The sequence below is a fragment of the Neolamprologus brichardi genome, chromosome 20, assembly GCF_056152115.1.
Source record: "Neolamprologus brichardi isolate AB-2024 chromosome 20, ASM5615211v1, whole genome shotgun sequence".
NCBI classification, from domain to species: domain Eukaryota; kingdom Metazoa; phylum Chordata; class Actinopteri; order Cichliformes; family Cichlidae; genus Neolamprologus; species Neolamprologus brichardi.
In genome coordinates this window covers 4,974,285-4,992,264 of record NC_142123.1, presented here as the reverse complement: position 1 = coordinate 4,992,264, position 17,980 = coordinate 4,974,285, and the positions used below count along the sequence as shown (strand labels likewise).

The 17,980-nt window shown below is 42.2% G+C and overlaps 1 protein-coding gene across 4 annotated transcripts in view; it reads right to left on the bottom strand.

The window, feature by feature from the left end:
- The window catches only part of clstn1 (calsyntenin 1), a 37,855-nt gene extending 27,018 nt beyond the window's left edge, over positions 1-10,837 (bottom strand). For all 4 annotated transcript variants that reach the window (XM_087833425.1, XM_087833427.1, XM_087833426.1 and 1 more), the window contains exon 1: positions 10,542-10,837. In XM_087833425.1, coding sequence (XP_087689551.1) covers positions 10,542-10,623 — 82 coding nt within the window. In that variant the 5' untranslated portion in view covers positions 10,624-10,837. The remainder of the gene's footprint in view (positions 1-10,541) is intronic.
- Between the last annotated feature and the right edge of the window lie 7,143 nt (positions 10,838-17,980).

The window sequence follows — 17,980 nt, the reverse complement described above, 5'->3', positions numbered from 1 at the left end:
ACAGACACTTCCCAAGAAATCAAATCTAAAACATTATTTTATTTAAAGCGGGAAATCTCACATGGATTGCATGAAATTGCCAACAAAGCCTTTTTGACAAGATCGCTTCATCAAGCCTGCAGTGAGTAGTGAGAACATTTGTTGTGCTTTGACAACATTTGACACAGAGGAACATGAGCAAATCTGAATAATTTACTTACTTAATAATAATATACTGATTATAAGGGGAGAAGATGTGTTTTAGGGATGGACTGGCTGCTTAAAAAAAAAAAGGGGGGGGGGGGGGGGGAGACTTTGGGATGAGATTAGAAGTAAGGCCTTTGAAACAAGGCAGCCTGTTATAGGCCTGCTGCTGCAGCATTGAGGATTTTCAACCTGGACGAGTGCCATTTCCTTAATTTAACTTAATCAGGAAATGAATCCATCTAATGCCGTGCATAGGCCCAACCAGCACAATTATAACCTGCAGACTCAAGTCTTCATACAAATCAAAGCATATAATTCAGCGGAAAGCTGAGTGATTAACATTAAACTGATAAACTGGCCTTACTGTGTCTTGTGTTAGCAAAAAACAAATAAAATAAATCTTATTTCTTTACACTAGTTATATTAACCACCAACTAATCTTAATTGTATTTTTTAATGCCAAAAATGACCATGTTAAAAATGATAAGCAGCTAATCCTAAAATTTGTTAAACTGAATTTTTATTTGATCATCAAAATCACTGAAAATTAATCAGAATAGTTGTTCACATGTGAAAGATCAGAAAAGAAAACTGGAGGCCGAAATTGGAGACAGAGAAAGAAGAAGCACTTAAAGAACCGTAATCATAAATATATTCTATGATACCAAAAGTAGTGGATATCCTGCACCTCTCTCCCAAAGAGCCCCTCAGTAATTTTATATTACATTTACAATTGTTTTGCTGCACTGCCGCAAGTGCAAAGAGGAGGTCCACCACAGTTTTAACTGTGTAGTGATATATCTACTCAATACTGTCATATAAATGTAACCAAGTATACGTGAATTATGATGTGATTTTTCTTGAAGTGCTCCAGTGGAACACACCAGAAATCTCGATTGTGCCGCCACTCTGATTTTAGCCGTAAATAAACCTGTAATGTCAAACTATCAAACTGAAAAAACCCCAAAAACCTTCCCATAATTTTAAGCAAAGTCAACAAACCTCAAGCATTTACTGGCTGGTGATTCTATACATGAAGTTTTTACGTCCTGGTCATAAAATAACTGCCCGCAGGAGCTGCCAAGATGCTCTCTGAGTTAAAAGGCTGAAAAGAGGTCACAGCAACAAGGAACAAAGTAGTTTCACGTTAAATCCATTTTTAACGGGAAGCAAAATAAAGCTCTTTAAAAAAAACAAAAAACAAGTATCTGGCCCCACTATCACTGCGACAGACTGAGAAGAAACACTCATTTTTAAGATGCCTAGAGAAATAAACAGTAGGGATGGTGCATCATTAACCACATTTAATGTGTCATTTAAATTCTGTGGTGCAGACTTATCAGGTAAAAGGTTGAACAGAAAAGGAAAGCCATTTTTACCCACTGCACACACATGCATATATTTAAAGATTAAGAGAAAAATGGACTAGTTATTCACCATCCTATTTTTAACACAAGCAAGTCTTTGTACTCAGTATAAATATTATATGCAGAGCTGGGCCATAAATACACGGACATTTGAAACCAATCTTGGCCTTTTGCGGTGAAATAAAGTCTTTTCAGGCAGCATTATCCCCCCGCCAATAACCATGAATACAAATAAGTTCACAAAACACAGAAAGATAGACACGGGAAAAATGAAAATGTACAAGAAGCCTCTGAGGGATGAATGTGTCAGAAGCTGGAGACAAACACACATATCGAGATATTATTACTAAATGTGCACAGATGGTGGGCCACTGGATGCACTTCCAGGCTGGCAACCACACAGCGCCATGCAATCCTGTTACACAGCAAATAAGGCCAATGTCATTTAATCCTATAATGGGATGCGTCTATTTCATTCAATGACAAGGTCGTGCAACGAGCGAGATATAAAGACATCAAAGAAACCTGGAGAAAGCAAATTCCTGCCAAATTCTGATCGTGTACATGTAGAGGTCGGCATGGAGCTACTTTCATCGGGCTCCCTTATTCACAAGGGTGAGGGGGGGGCACCACAACAGGTAGAGTCACATGTTTGATTTGGCAGATTTTTAAGCCAGATGCCCTTCTTGATGCAATTCCAAAGGGACTTGTGTCTCTTCCCAGGATTGAAACCAGCATCTTTCAATTCTTAGATGATTTGTAAACCAATATACTATTTGTACAGAGGTGACCATGATAACACGACAAGACTAAAGCCTAGATTATACCCTGTTGTGGATATGGACAAGTACACATGGAGACCCGACAGCCGGGTAGTCGTTCCTACACTTCTTTGAAGTCTGCTGCTTGGGCGCAAGCATAATTGGTTTATTGTAATGTAAATTATCTGTTCACTGGTCCCTCCAGATCCTCACCGTTTGATGCTGAAATTTACATCATAGGAACCAAAGCAGACCCTAGTGGACGCTGAAAGCATAGAATGGCACCAGTATGCTCTCCACGTTGGCCACTTTGCGTAACGCCACATCGTTATCACACCGTCAGTTCTATTTATGTCCGCCATTAAAGCGCAGGTAGCTGCCACAGTATTCTCCTGAACGATAAGCGTCGCCACTCAGACAATACGGCCACGCCAGTGCTGATATAACGGACGGACATGGTTTTCAGCGAGACAGGGTTAAGCTGTGAGCATAAAAGATGCTCAAATGACAGGAAGAACTGCAGAGATCGAGAACATTTTGGAGAGCAATGTTGAAACACAGCTGACTGATGACACAGATGGACCAGGATCAAGTACTCGATTTGACTGTGTGCGCCAAGCTGTGCTGTGGCATGCCTTCGACTAATCAGCTCTGCGTCTCTGCCACCTGCACTGAGCTCCCATGAAGCAGAGGGGCATTTGAGGACTTGAAATGAAGATTTGTGTTTTCCTTTTCAGCATATTAAGTTTCAATTTTCATATATACTAAATCACGATCGGCAAGTGCTGCAGCTAGAGATCAAATCTGCTCAAAAGAAATAAAGTAAACAACAGAAAACCTCAAATCTGTGGTGGAGTTGCACTGGGTTACATGCTGTCCATTCACTTGGACACAAAGACAAAGTCCCGACTATGGTTGCCTTGCTCTTTTATAGAAGCCTAACCTATACAGTTTGGCCTATTAACCGTGATGAAATACTTCCTGCGAGAACGTTAGAGTCACAATAGGTGCTGGTAATCCTGAGATTCAATAGGCAGCCTTTACACTCATTCTCCATCTATGCCAGGACTGTGAATCCTCCTCCCCAACACCAACACTCTGTGGCAGCAACTCTGAGCCCACAACATATTTCCCTTAAGGGAAACACAAGGATAAAAATCTTAATCTTAATCTCAAACCACTCGCCAAAAGTTTTCACTTCACTGTATAATCCTCCCTAACAGTACAGATTAAACCAAACACAATGAGAACATGGCTCACTCGTCCTTACTCTAGAAGAAACAGAGAAAAATGCCACAGCTGTCCAGATTGTAGCTGCATGATAGCAGCAGATGATCAGTCTGTAATTATCAGATCAAGCCTCGTAATGCCTGGGAACCTCCGAGGACCTGTTGTGTAATGATGATGCTGCAGTCACACGTGAGGCCTGTGACATTCAGTGGAGGTCTGCTTCGTCGATTTTATATTTGACAGGCCGGCAGCCTGCAAGTCTTGAAATCTTGTTTGATTACATGCAAATGCAGAGCTATGGCCGGTCACACCAGAGCAACACTTATCCTTTGTGCAGCAACAATTCGAGCATTCATTCAATGACTATCACGTACATCCAAGTATATGGAAATTTTATTTATGATATACCACACACACGCACACACAACCAAATGTAGTGAATAATCAGCCTCATTCCACTGACTGATTAACCAGACTGAGAAATACAGTAAACTTAGTAGAAAAATTGGCCAATCAAGGGAATACAAGTGGCTGAATGGTCTACAAGCAGCGCGTGCAGAGAGTGTGTTGTCTGAGACTAAATAAAGTCTGTTGTTGCCAGGTTGATCACATTTGTCCCATTAGCTGCAGGAGTAGCTGCACTGAGAAAAGAAGGAGGGAGTGTGTGCACTGAGGCGATAGTCAGACCTTATGGGTTTTTCATGGAGAGTCTAGAAACTTCTGAACTGCTTTAAATAAACATTATTCTACCAGAAGAATATGCTGAATGCCCCAGCTATTTCCCCTGCCTCAGCATATGAGGACATATGCATTTTAACAATGGAAAATTATTCAATAATTTTGTGCTAGCCAGAAGAAAAGTTTGCCTCATAGACAGGTGTGCCTTCGTTGCAAATTAGATGACAACTTCAGGGATTTAAGGCAGCACAGTCAAACAGAAGCTGTGGCCAAACAGCTTAAGGTATGTGATGCTTGCACATGTGAGCCAAGGAATGACTTGAATTATTTAGTCCATTTTTGTGTACCAGAAATAATCAAAGAATAATCTGCTCACAGCGTGAAAAAGCAGGCACACTTCTCTGTTTGCCTCGCCTTAAAAGCTCTGGAGCTTGTTGACGTAAGCTACTTCCATCACAGACTGTGGACTGTTCACAGAACCCCGAAAACCCTTAAACGCAGCCCAGACTTCAGGCCCCCTTCACTCCTTAAACACTCGGCTCACACAGGAGAGCCTCTCAGTTTCCCTGCCAGGCAACAACATTTGTTTGTCCTCCGTGCAGTCACAACCGCCCAACAGAGTGAACACACCCCAGACGACACGGCGGTCCTCTGAAGCAGGGGTGGGGAGCTGCGGGGCCTTGAACGCAACTCAATCACCTCTCTGTGCGAGCTGCACAAAAGAGGCCAGTGAGAGTGAAAACACAAGAGAAAAACAGACGAAACTAACCAGATGCTCGGGTGTAGCCGACCTGCAGGTGATGTGCTCTCTGGTTACCTGCTTCTCAGGGAAACCAAATCTTAATGAGAACACGCCTAAATGTGAATAGCTGAGCGGGTTAATATCTTCGCCCGGCAGCAATGGTAGGACGTAACAGCCAGATAAGCTGCTGAACTCAGTTAAACCCTGTTCGCTCTGGTTTTTATTACACTTTTATAGAAATAACACAATAGGATAATCATCACCAGCTATTACTTTACGGCATTCTATGCATTCGGTTTCACTTTTGACATTTTTATGAGGAAAAGGGATATTTTTATTACATTCTCTGCATACTGGATAGTTTATTGCAGTGTTAGTTTCAAATGCAGAAACAGATATGAAAAAAAAAAGAAGATTTAAGACAGATTTAAGGGGGGAAATTAATGAAAAAGCACTTTCTCACGTTGTTATTTTTATATCTCACGCAAAAGTTAACAACCACAGGCTGACTTGACTCCAGACTCCTTTCTTGGTGGTCGACACAACTTCCCAGTATTCTGGCCGGCTTAATATTCACAACTGAATGACCCATTCTTGACAGTTCACTGACTCCTTTCAGCTCCCGAAGGCACCAATGAGAGGAAAGTCATCACAGACACAAATTGAGTCCAGTATTGTCGCGGCCTAAGTGGCAAACTACCAAATGGAAATGCTTAGCACTCTCGGGGGATTAACTCATACACACATTCTTCAGGGGCTTGAGGCGCAACTCCATGAACAGTGACCGCACTGTGACGTGATCAGTCGAGATCCCGACCCCCCCCCCCCAACATCTAGCCAATAAAAGCCCTTTGTTCCTCTGAGAAATCTCTGAATAAATACTGAAAAATGTTAAGAAGTAACGAGTGTGACTGGAGCTTCGCTTCAGGGCAAGCAAACTGTTATTCAGGCCAAAAGAGCAACTTTTTTTGTAATGCTTCTTGTGAGTCTCCACAGAAGAAACATTCAATATTAAATCCAGCTTGGACATGATGTTCGTTGATCTCAGTGAATACATTTTTAATGAAATCTGGTGTAGGCCATGACCCAGACGACTAGGTTTAATTATGATAAGCACTATCCGTCACCCTGTAGCCATTCACAATAAAATGTGTGACCCTTAAATTCTGTGCCAAGAAGAACAAAGTACCGTTTTCTTTCTTTCTTTTTTTTCCCAGGATCGTCACATTGTATCCATTTATATCCAAGATATATCCTCTGGTTTCCTCCCATGTTTGTTACTTTAAATGCTGATTCTAAATTGGCTGTAGGAATGCCACAAACTGCTAACCGACCTGACCAGGGTGTGTCCAACCTCTTGCCCACTAGCTGTGTTAAATGTGCAAAATTTCTTCAATCTGATTAAAATTCATATTAGAGCTTCACTCTTTATCCTACATGAGGCTAGCCGATGAAGAGCATACACATACACATGAACCATTTGAACAAAAAACAAAACAACAAGGAAAAAAAAGGAATTTTCGCATGCACACAATTGTCTAACTTTCCAGAAATAGTAGACGTAGTAATGGCTCTGATTTCCAGTAAAAGGTTTGTCAGATACAGACCGGTTTTGTTTCACTCAGTCTCTACCACTAGCTTCAACAAAGGCAGGATCCTCTAATTGGTGGGTTTGCAAGAAGCATTTTAATCATTGAGGCTTTTAATCCTTGCAAACATGGCTACCTTTACCTAAATGAACTCGATAAACAGATAACTTCCAATGTGTGGTGGGCATGATGTATTTAAAACAAACTACCTTTAAACAATCGAAATATGTAATCAGTTTTTCATGGCATGCACCCAAAACATTTTTGCAGCAAGTGGTGCACCAGTATAAGCCCGCAATGTTTCTGAAAACAAGGCAGTAATTGCACTGAAAGCATCCACCTTCCTGTAGCCCTGTGGAGCTGTTCACACCTAGTTCTAGTTCTATTCAAACAGTTTAAAGAAAAAAAGAAGGGATATGCGTTTCATATTGTTATCGTGTTTCAGGAAATCTACGTGTGTTCCCCCTCCCGTGAGTTCTTTCTAGATGCTTCCTTCTTCAACAACTTAAAATAATGTTAAAGCAATCCATCTTTTATGCAACACACGTATCAGCTAATTAAGTGAGAGCTCCGTTTTAATTTCAGCGCTACATCACACTTTTGGATCTTAAGCTGCTGCCATGCCATCTAACTAATATCACTGTATGCTAAGACCATGATAACGCCTCAATGAGCGACTCTGAGACTCAACTGCCTACAATACATCACAATATTTGCATAATTAAAGACAAAAAACAAAGCAAAAAGCAAGAGTGATGCATTAACTCACTGCACCGTGGTCTGTGCATATTTATTATAATTCGCATTCAGTTTCAAGAATGTGTGAAATTAAATGTGCGATTTGTCTTTTTTCCCCCTTAAATTTCTTTTTCACTGCAGCCTCGGTTCAGTTTACCATCAATCATTTGATAAGCACCACGAGGAGGAGTCATAAAGCGGTGACTCTACTAAGACAAACTATCAGGGGAAACTGTTTAGAGCCGCTAGTGCACGTTTTATTAAAAGATCGACATTTTCACCCGATAATGGCATCTCGAGAGCAAACAGCGAGATATGACTTTATCAACATTTTGTCCCAACCCCATACTTACTGGCATACTTTCTAAGGAAAAACACAAGTCTCTGGACTGACTCTGAATAGCAGCACGCCACAGTGGTTCTCGAGCTGCATGGAAGAGGCAAACAATGCAGTCATTGTCAGCTGTGTGCATCCACATAGTTTCTGCTTGCCATAACACGGCAAGATAACATACGTCAGCCGGATCGCTGCTAGTTTGAAGGCTTGAAATGGGCTCCATTGAGACAGTCAGCAGCAGCATGTAGAAAATGTAAGAGTATATATTTCCTTCAAGGTCAGAAAAGTCACAAATGGCGATCATCCATCACTTGGTGTCTGGGATGCTCTGATCCCTGGAATGAGGGGCCTTTTTATAAGCCTGGCAAGCAGTTTCAATCAGTGCAGCATTTTTGCAATGAAGCTTTTGTTTAACCATGAAAAAGCATGAGATAAGTGATTAGATTACAAATGAAATTATTAGTAATTTGAGCAAAATGTTGACGTAGTAACTAATTAATTGAGATAATTACACCATTGAAGAATGTTTTATTGAGGTTGCCATAAGTCCCCTTAGAGCTGAGCTGAGGAAGACTTTTTTTTTTTTACATAAATAGTTTATTTACATCGTTTTAACTGTAACTATTGATTGGTAATGGGCTTTGGAAGCTAATGCAGGGCTGGGAAGCTTTTTTGGGCAGCGGGGGGGGGGAGATCTCTGACTTGAAAAAGCCCCAGCAATGTGAGAAGGACGCATATGTTAACTCTGCACCCCACAAAGCAGGGCATCCGATTTGTTCAACTACAATTGCTTAATTCAATGATGAATGAAGGAACTTCCCAACAAGCCGGCCTCTCTTTTGTCTGACCCTGTGTGCACTGAACAAACTCATGCATCCCAGCAGACCTAATGTTTTGACTCTGGAGCATGGGAGACACACAGCCGCTGCTCACAGTATACAGAAAACTAAATAAATTACACGGGTCAGACCTCGGAAAAACAAGCGATGTGTCTGTTTAGCTCTTGACTTTAGTGGTACACACACCAGAATTTCCTCCCCGGCAATCTGATGGATCATATGATCATAGGTGGAGCCAAAAAGATAGCGTTTCAACACATCCTTAACGTCTTACGGTCATGTTATCGGTCTGAGTTGTGGGTCAGAGTTTGCCAAATCACCTGTTTGTGCCAAGCTTTTCACCTCAATCAGTTTCCATAGTGCTAATATTTGCTAACACTGAGAGAAGGGAACAAGAACCACTACCCAAGGACTATCTGGTTTCTTCATGTGCTGTGAGATGGCCGGTAATGAGGGGGGGGAAAGCAATGAAAACAAAGCTGTAGGGAAGAGTGCAAACAAACAAGCAAGTAATCTTTGGTTAATAAAAGATAAGCCAACATCAAGATGCCCAGTTCACAGGTATTGTGCGCTGATAAGCACAGGAAAGGCAGCAGGTGCACTTTGCACGCATGCATTCACGCACGCACGCACACTCTTTAGTAGATCATTAAAAGGCAGCCACACTATCCAGGCCTAGGTGCTACAGGCCTTTTCTTTCTTTTGATGGATGGAAAAAGAAATGAAGTTACTGCTGTACAAGCGGTGCATTCCCAGCTGCTTAACCTGGAAACAAGGGAATTACGACGAGAATAATCCCCCCACCCCACCCTTTATTTGTGCAGACATTTTTTAAAATCTGTGTCTATTTCACCGCCTGTATTCTCATCACAATAACTGTCAAACACAAAAGCACACCCTGGCTTCTGTAGCCCTGCCTGGGCATGCCGATATGGCCGCTGATTAAGTCGCACCTGCCTCTACACACCCTGAAACAGGAAGCTCACGCTAGGGAGTGCGCCGATTGGGAGTTTAACGATGAAACACGACGTGTAAATCACGCATCGACGGTGGTCAGATTGGAGCCACTGTAGAGCAGGAGAGGTGGACCGCCCTGCAGCAAATGCCCACCGGTGACGTTGCACAAGAAGAGGGCAGATGCACTTTCGGGTCTTGCATAGTTTCTGCACAAAAGTAGGCCCAGACCTACTGAGCGTGTGTGTGTTTTCCCCCACTTTAAGCCCGTGATCACACCACATAAATTTTTTAAATCTACCGACGAAACAGGGACAGGGTGAAGAGGATCTGCAATGCGCAGCCAACCAAGCCACTCGATCCTGGTGCGAACACAACGTTGCCAAACCCCAAGTATTAAACCCACTAATGGAAAAATAAACCTGCGTGGTTTTAACAGCATGGACATAAAACAGACACACACACACAAAAAAAAAAACTGGGTGGGTTGGGGGTAAAGAAACATATCACCACTAGCCCTAATCCAGATGTACTCAAACGTATTTAAAAACAAGATTAGTACAGGGAGTGCCAGCCACGGGCAATATTACAAAGCATGCAGCGGGTGAAGCGGATTTATAATCCTAATAATACACAACACAAAGATAAAAAATGAGTATAAAGAAGTGACTAGATGCCAAAAATAGAATCGATGCGGATGACAGAAGGGGGTCATTCACAGCCTCGATATTATCTCATAAAGCGGCACACTTCTTGCACTAAGGAGGCAATGTTAAGCAGGACGGAGAATAAGTGCAGTTGGACCATAATGGCTAATTTCCCTCTGCTTCGGGCTGCACTGGACAAAGCATCGCGGGATGCACTTGTCCACCGGCGGGATACTTCGCCACATCCATCCGCTGCGGCTCCGGGGCTGGCAATCCCGGAGCAGGTTACTGGACACGCATCCCCCCCTCAGGACCGCACTGCCCCTGTCTGCTAACCGCTCTTTGTAACCTTCAGCGTCCTGGAGCGACTAAGTGGCTTCAGACAGCCGCAAACAAACAATAAAATGAAATAAAAGACTGTCTGCCTCTGACACTCACGAGACACAACGGGATCTAAATCCCAGCTTAGTTACCTTTAGCTGCCTCCACCGCACATAATAGTCCGAGGACCAGTCCGACTGCGGATGCAAATTGCTTGTTCCCTCGGAACCGCATCCCGACTTCGAGTTCAACCGCGGCGAAGTTAAAAACAGCCGTCTTATTCTTCCTCTTCCCTTCGTCAGTCAGGCGGAGTGTTTGTCTCACATGAAAAATTAAATCCAGGAGATGAGTGTGTCGGTTACCACGGTAGCTCTAAGATGGCCGTCGTCGTCGCCACCGCCGCTCTGCTATCCTCTTCAATCACCGCTTCTCTCGCAGTTTTGCAGCTCGAGGCGTTCAGGGACTGTCGGGAAAATTCCCAGACCTGTCCGGATGTACCAAAATACACACAGTCCTAAATCTTACTCATGGGTGTGCGCCCGATGACACAGTTTGTGTATTAAGCAACCACCTAGTCACAGTGTAAATACAAAAAAGAGGCGTGTATTGAGATTGTTTTACATAATGTAATGTTAAATGTATCAAAACAGACTCGTGTGTATCAAATGTATCAAGGAAGTTGGGATTCCCGATATTAAACGAAGAAGGACAGCCTAAATAAAACGGTATTTAATTAACTTTATCGTATGAGAGCAAAACTCAGTATTATCTATTAGGAAAACCGCATCTGTCACAGCATATGTCTAATTTTTAAATTTGGGGGATAAGTACCAAACCTGAAGTAAAATAAATGCTGCGTTGTTACAGGGAAGATTACTTATAGTTATGTGTTAAAGTTTAGTTTAAATACTGAATCGAGTGTTCTGGGTGCCAATCAAATGTAAGGGTGTGTGTAGGGAAAGGAAATATTAGTTTATCAGTCCCCATAGCAGGTAAACACATTCATGTATGAGAAGCCCCGGAATGCATGGCACATTTTAAATGCATCCATATTTAAGTATCAGAAAACATCCATATTAGGCCAGTTGCTTAAATAACCATAACTCACATGCACTAGGATCAAATGAATACTGTTAGATGTTTAATGAAGCCTACTGGGTTGCATTTTATCTGTTTTATTTATCTATTTATTTATTATGTCTCTTCTTTCCATCTCTATCCATTCTATGTCAGCTCTCCAAATGTCCAAAATCTGAGCTTATAATGAGAACCTGAAGGCAGCACGCGTCCAATGATGGTCAGTGACGTCAATACTGTTATTGTGGGAGCGTGCAGCTAGTTTAGCACGGGCGGCTAAACTAAGACTGAGGTCCAGGGTCAGATGCTTTCCGGTGCTATGTGGGGATCTGTGGGGATAGCAGGCTCTAAGTGGTCGCCATGATTTAAAGTGCATGGCTGATTTGAACAGAGTACTTAACACATGAAACACAGGGGCCAACAAAGGGCAACTTGACAAATTTCCAGTTTACTTGCAAATTTGTGTTTGACCCATGGTCACGCAGGCTGTCATCACTAGCTGCAGATCTCAGTTCCCTCAGTTATCTCAAAGGATTCCACTGGACAGGACAGAGAACATTGCTGGCAGAGAGTAGATTAAACACACAAGTGCCTGATGCGTTAAGGTCCTGGATGGATAATCCAGACATGGTAAAATTGATATTTCAGCAAAACGTCTGTACCAGAATGTGACAAAATGTGTGAAACTGTTTATGTGCGAAGCTTAAAAAGCTGTTTTTAATCCTTTAGTCCTGACAGGCAAGATGGGAATTGTAAATCAAAAGTACATCCATGCATTTCACCCCGTCTCTATTCCACAGAGGGACATTCAGAAAGCTCACTCTCCGTGAAAGAGGCTTGTATGGCATATTGATCATTTATGAGTTAACTACAGTCTTCACCCTGCGGAACAACCACACGGCGGTGCGCATAGCAATGTGAGAATAACAATTCCTTGAATTGCAAATGTGGGTGGAGACTGCTATCTAATCAACACCCTCAGATATAGATAGCACCCCTAAGGAGAGGAGGATGCGAAGCAATCAAAGAATTACTTCAGATGCGTCTGCGTCGCTAAATTTGCATCACACTGAGAACTTTGCTACGGCTGCAGCTCATGCAAATTCAGACACATGTAGCTTCAATTATTTTACTTGGGAAATCAGAAAGAAAAGGTCAGCAGCCCACGATGCAAACTCTCGCTGTGAAGCAAGGAATCTTGTTACATATCTGTTGATTTTTACTTCAAAAACTGTCCCAAACAAATCATATATAGATGTTGGAAGGATAGAGGCCCACCATTAGACCTCAGCAAAGCCGCACTGGCTACAGTATTCACAGGGAAACAGCAGATAATGGGCATAGTTGTGTGAGGCCACAATTAAGTGATGGGACCATAAACAGGAACATCAGGGCCGCCGCCGCAGAACTGGAGCACAATGCCTGTTTGTTTCCAGTTTGGCAACACATGAAGTGAACGAGAGAAAGTGGACACCCAGCACCACACACACACACACACATGCACGCACACACATGCACGCACACAAGGCTTCTCTCACAGATCCCCGCCACTCTGGAAGAAAGACAGAGTGGCCATTATCATTTCTTTAGGATACAATGACAGTCAATAGGAGGGCTTGGTGAATAGGTGTGAGACAACAACAAAAGCTCAGGTAGGTGCAACTTCCTCAGGAGCATTTTACCCACTGTGAGAGAAACACTGTGCTCTTCAGGGGTTTTCACAACTGCTGATAGTTTAATGTCTGCTACGAATGCATTCTTACTAAGAGTAACTTAGTAGTCTGTCTCATTTGGAGCAGTGGTTTGGCTCCATAAGCAGAGCTGTACCTGTCAGCCTCACTAATATCCACACATGAGTGTTGGTAGGTAACGGATTTTTTGCTTAGTCCAAGCAGTTTTTTGGGGAAAAAACTTTCAGTTTGCATTTTACAGGTTTCAGGATATCTGTCCTTTGTTATTTCTAAACAATGAAGGTGAGTCAAGCTATGGCTCAACAGTGACTTCGGATTATTTGCAAGAAATCAGCGTAAGTCAACAGAGAAGTCACGAGAGATGATTGTGATGAAGTATATTATGGGGCAGCAGGGGTGTGTTGGGCAAATTTGCCTGCATGCAGACTGACCCACCCCCCACCCATCACCACCACAGTCTAAAGATATGCATGTCAGGTTAATTGGTGATTTTAAAGTAACCGTAGGTGTGAATGGTTGTCTGTCTCTTTGTGGACCCTGACTTTTACTCTATGAGAGCTGGAATGTGCTCCAGCCCACCCACCACTTTGATTTGGATAAGAGGGAGAAAATGAATGACTGGAATACGATAGATCAACAAAGGGAAGCTGCAATAACATACGACATTTTGGATTTTGTACAGTGTTGTGCAAAAGTCTTGAGCCACCCTTCATTGCTTTAAATGTTGCTTCCAAGCAGCCAAACCCGAGCAACAACTTCCAGGGGAAGATCTTTCATATTGTTCTTTGAATGTTGGCAACCGTTTCCCTCATTTTCAGTCCAGACCTTGTTTGTTTGCTAACACACTCAACCCTGAAGTGCAAATCGTTAAAAAAAACATAACTCGGGAGATGAAACTGTTGTGTTTACACACAACAGACAATTGAGCAAAGTACTGATTTTAAACTGTATGCTTAGGGGTAAGAACAAATAATTTTTCCCCAATTTCTTCCGTTGAATGTGAAAAAAATGCCAAAGATAACACAGTTTGACAGGCATGAAATTGTATTTTTGAACCAGTAAGGTGAGTCCCACAGAACTATTAGCTTAAAATTCAGCATATCTCAATATAGTGTTTACTGTGTCCTTAAAAAAATTAAGGAAACTGGACAATTGGAGGACAAAAGAAGTGGCAGCCATACAAACTTATCTACATCTGATGAACAGCATTTAAAAGTCAACTTTTAACAAAAAGGGAAAAATCGTGCAAACACCCGACACACTACCTGAGAGAAATCTGAGCCTGTTTACTGAAGCCTCATCAGAAATGGTTTCAGTAGAAGCCTGGAGAAGTATTATCTAAGAAATGACAAGAAAGCTTGGCTAAAAGAATTTAGGCAGTGTGGAAGAATCAAGGCTAAGAAGAGTTTGTAGCTTCAAAAATGTAAGAATTTGCAGCTTCCCTCTCGTTACTTGGTCAGAAACGAAAAGAAGAAGAAGAAAGAAGACATCAACAGTTTTTTCCCCTCCACTGCCGAGCTCCTCAGCATGAAATAGAATATGAAATAGCTATCCATCACAGAGAGCGACCACACTTCTTCATCTTCCAGGCAAGGATTTGGGGTTTAGATACATTACAAGCCAATCATGGTTGAAGGTCATGAATGCCTCATGGATGCTCACGGTCTTTAGAAACCTTTCCACCTCAGTTGCCATCCTTCTGCCGCTGCACACACTGTCAGCATGGACAGCAGGGGTTGAACGTGTTCAGTCACTGACCGTAGGAATCGCACCATCAGAGATGTTACTGTGGGCTGCAATCATGGTGGGCGGCTGGCAGCAAACAGAGCATGAAAAAGACTCGACTGCTACCACGGGAATCAAAGTGGCCGTGACCATTAAAGACTACGGCTTCTCAATATTCTGTTTCCTGTTTCATGTCTAGACTGTGGCTTGTGTCATTAAAGATCACAAAGTTTTGGCTTTTCCTCCCAGGAGAAGCTGGACTTCTGTTATCTGTCCTACTTTTTTGATAACAGGCAATTGTAATTGTTTGGCACAGCAGAAACATTAAGTAATGACTTCCTAGATGGGAATTTATATTAATGATGTGTACAGACCAAATTATTTGTTTTTGTTAGTATTTCTTTCGCAAAGGAGCAGCATATTCGTCCCAGGATTTAATTGGCCCCAGGAAAAAAAGCTCAGCAAAGTTATTTTAGTGGATTAAAGTTTTGCATGCCAATTTCCCTCCATTTTTTTTTATTTAAAGTCACACTCTCTTTCTATATCTGAAGATCGAAATGTATCCCACGGATGCTGAATTTGTGTCGCCTCATCCATTTGTAATCCTCAATTTTCTGAGAACATTTTCATTGAAAGATTAATTTTCTATAAACCGAGGCTTTTTTTTCCTGCTTCGGTACGGGTGTCTCCTTGACTTTGCTCATGACTGCAGTTTTTAAAAAATCCTCAGCTGGGGAGAAATTAAATCTCACTTTAGACGATATCAAGTTCTTCCAAAGGAAATTTTAAAGCCGATGGCTATACGTGCAGGAGCCCGGCAACAAATCACACAAAGAACCTAAGCTGTGCACCTTTAAGCTGCCTTTGCCATCTAATTCAAACATTTCCCACAGGGAACGTTTAAAACATACCCGTGGTGACTGATTCCTCTCCACTTAAGAAGCCCTCATTTATCTTACTGCCTTGGGCTGTCACTTGTGGTCATTTATTAAACATATGCTCTTCCTTAATGTGTACAAACTCTGTCTACAAATGGCCTGAAAATGCACTGTCAGTGGTCCTTTTATGTTTTTTTAAACAGTCCCACCGTCATTAATCAAGAGCCAATACAATTCCTGTCAGTGCACGGAGCCGACGTGATGAGACAAGAGATCTGTGCATTTCTCTTTTTGTTTTCATTTTCCACATTGACGCAATGCAGAATTCCAGCAGCCCAGTTTATGATATATGTGGGTGATATATGTGGAGTAATATGCACCAACCTGATCAAGCACTTTGTCCCTCTGTGCTATTGCAGTTTTAGCGGTGCCTCAGGTCTCATTGTTACTGATTAAAGACACGGAGCGAGTGGGAATGTAGCAGATGGAGGCGTGATAACCTAACAGAGCACTGTGGTCCACTCAACAGGGTTCAAGGATCTTGCAGATTAAACTTTCACTCAGCACGTTCAGGAATATTCATGAGAGCTGCATTTTAGGTTAACGCTGGTACCAGACATCACATGTGTTTGATTTCATTTTGAAGGCAGAGCTTAAACATAATTCTTAGCCATCTTTGTGTTTATATGTGGTGGATTCCAGACGGGCATCAGGTTGCTCAGAAGGGGGCGGGTGCAATGATTGTTATATTATTGTTTTAGGACCTTCACCCCTGAACCCTGCAGAAGGTCACCTCTGACACGCCATGGAGACTGTTCACAGGGGGTCAAGCTGGTGTGAAACTCTCACCTCCTTGGCTTTATTGCCTTGGAGAGTTTAGGGAGGGGGCACTAACATAGCTGTCACCCCAACTCCAATCAGTCATTTGTGATATGCAAGGTCTCTTGACTTCCCAGAGTCTTTCATTTTAAGCGCTGAATGTTAGGAGCCTGGGGATGGCAGCTGATGAATACAGACATGCCGGTCAAAGTTGGAGTGTTCAGATGTAAATGAAGCACCAGCGATTTCCAACCACAGATACTAAAAATGCCAAGGTGGTACTCAGAACTTGACTTATAAGAGCAGAGCACCTGCTCAGCAAATATAAAGCAGGACTTGATCCAACAGTGTGCTCTGTGGCAGTACATGAAAAGTGGAAATGGAGTGGAGAAGTTTAAACGCTGATGATAAGTGATGGAAAAAATGGTTCACACTGATAATTTCATAAATTAGAGTAGAAATGATTAAAGCATTAAAACAGCTGCTGGAATAATAGCTGACAATTGAAATAAACCATAAAGTAGATAAGTAAAAGAAACTATTTGCTAGATTTACTCAGTAAATGAGACAAAAACACTGCAGCTTCTGGCCACTTGAGGCAAGTCGGTCACCTTAGGCCTCAGTCACACAGGCCTAGAGGCCTTCTGGCAGTTGCTAGGGTAAAATGTGTATGCCCCAGTTCATTGGCTAGTTGTTACTGGAAATTGCTGAGTGTCTGAGTTTGCAAACAAATCACCACCTTCCATAGAAATTACCAGTCACTGTGGCAATCTGCAAGCGACCAAAACATTTGCAAGGTGGTTTTCGATGCACTACCACACATCACTTTGTGACCAGTTTCTTGCCCATTGATACGCTTATTGATTCCGCTTGTGCTACAATCAGCTGATTTCAGTTCCTGTGCAAGAGGAGAAAATTAGAGGCTCAGAAAGGATGAGAAGGTGATGGTAAAGTGGAAACTGTATCCAGGACAAGTGCAAAACAGCATTATGCTGCTAACACCACTTTGGCTGTTTACAAGCACCTGCACAGACAGTATGCTAATGCTAAGCTAGACAAGGACCCAAAGTGTCTGCTGATCGCAGCCCAGCAGCCAGACCCTTAACTTCAACAGGCTTCTGGCTACAAAGAAAAAAACATTTTACAGGTCAAAAAGTTAACAATGAGGTTTTAAAATATTGAGTCCAGAAACAAAAGTTAGCTCTGCCCATCTTTAATGCACAGCCTTTAATAAATAATTGAAAAAAGTTAGTTCAGAACAGTCAAATAGTGCAAACAGACTCCTATACACTAACTTAGATTTTAGTATTTAACAGTCTTCAGCTTCATTTAAAACAAACAAACAAAAAGTCTATTAACAGCCACTCCCTATTTAAGATGGTGCCTCTTTGTCACAAAAAG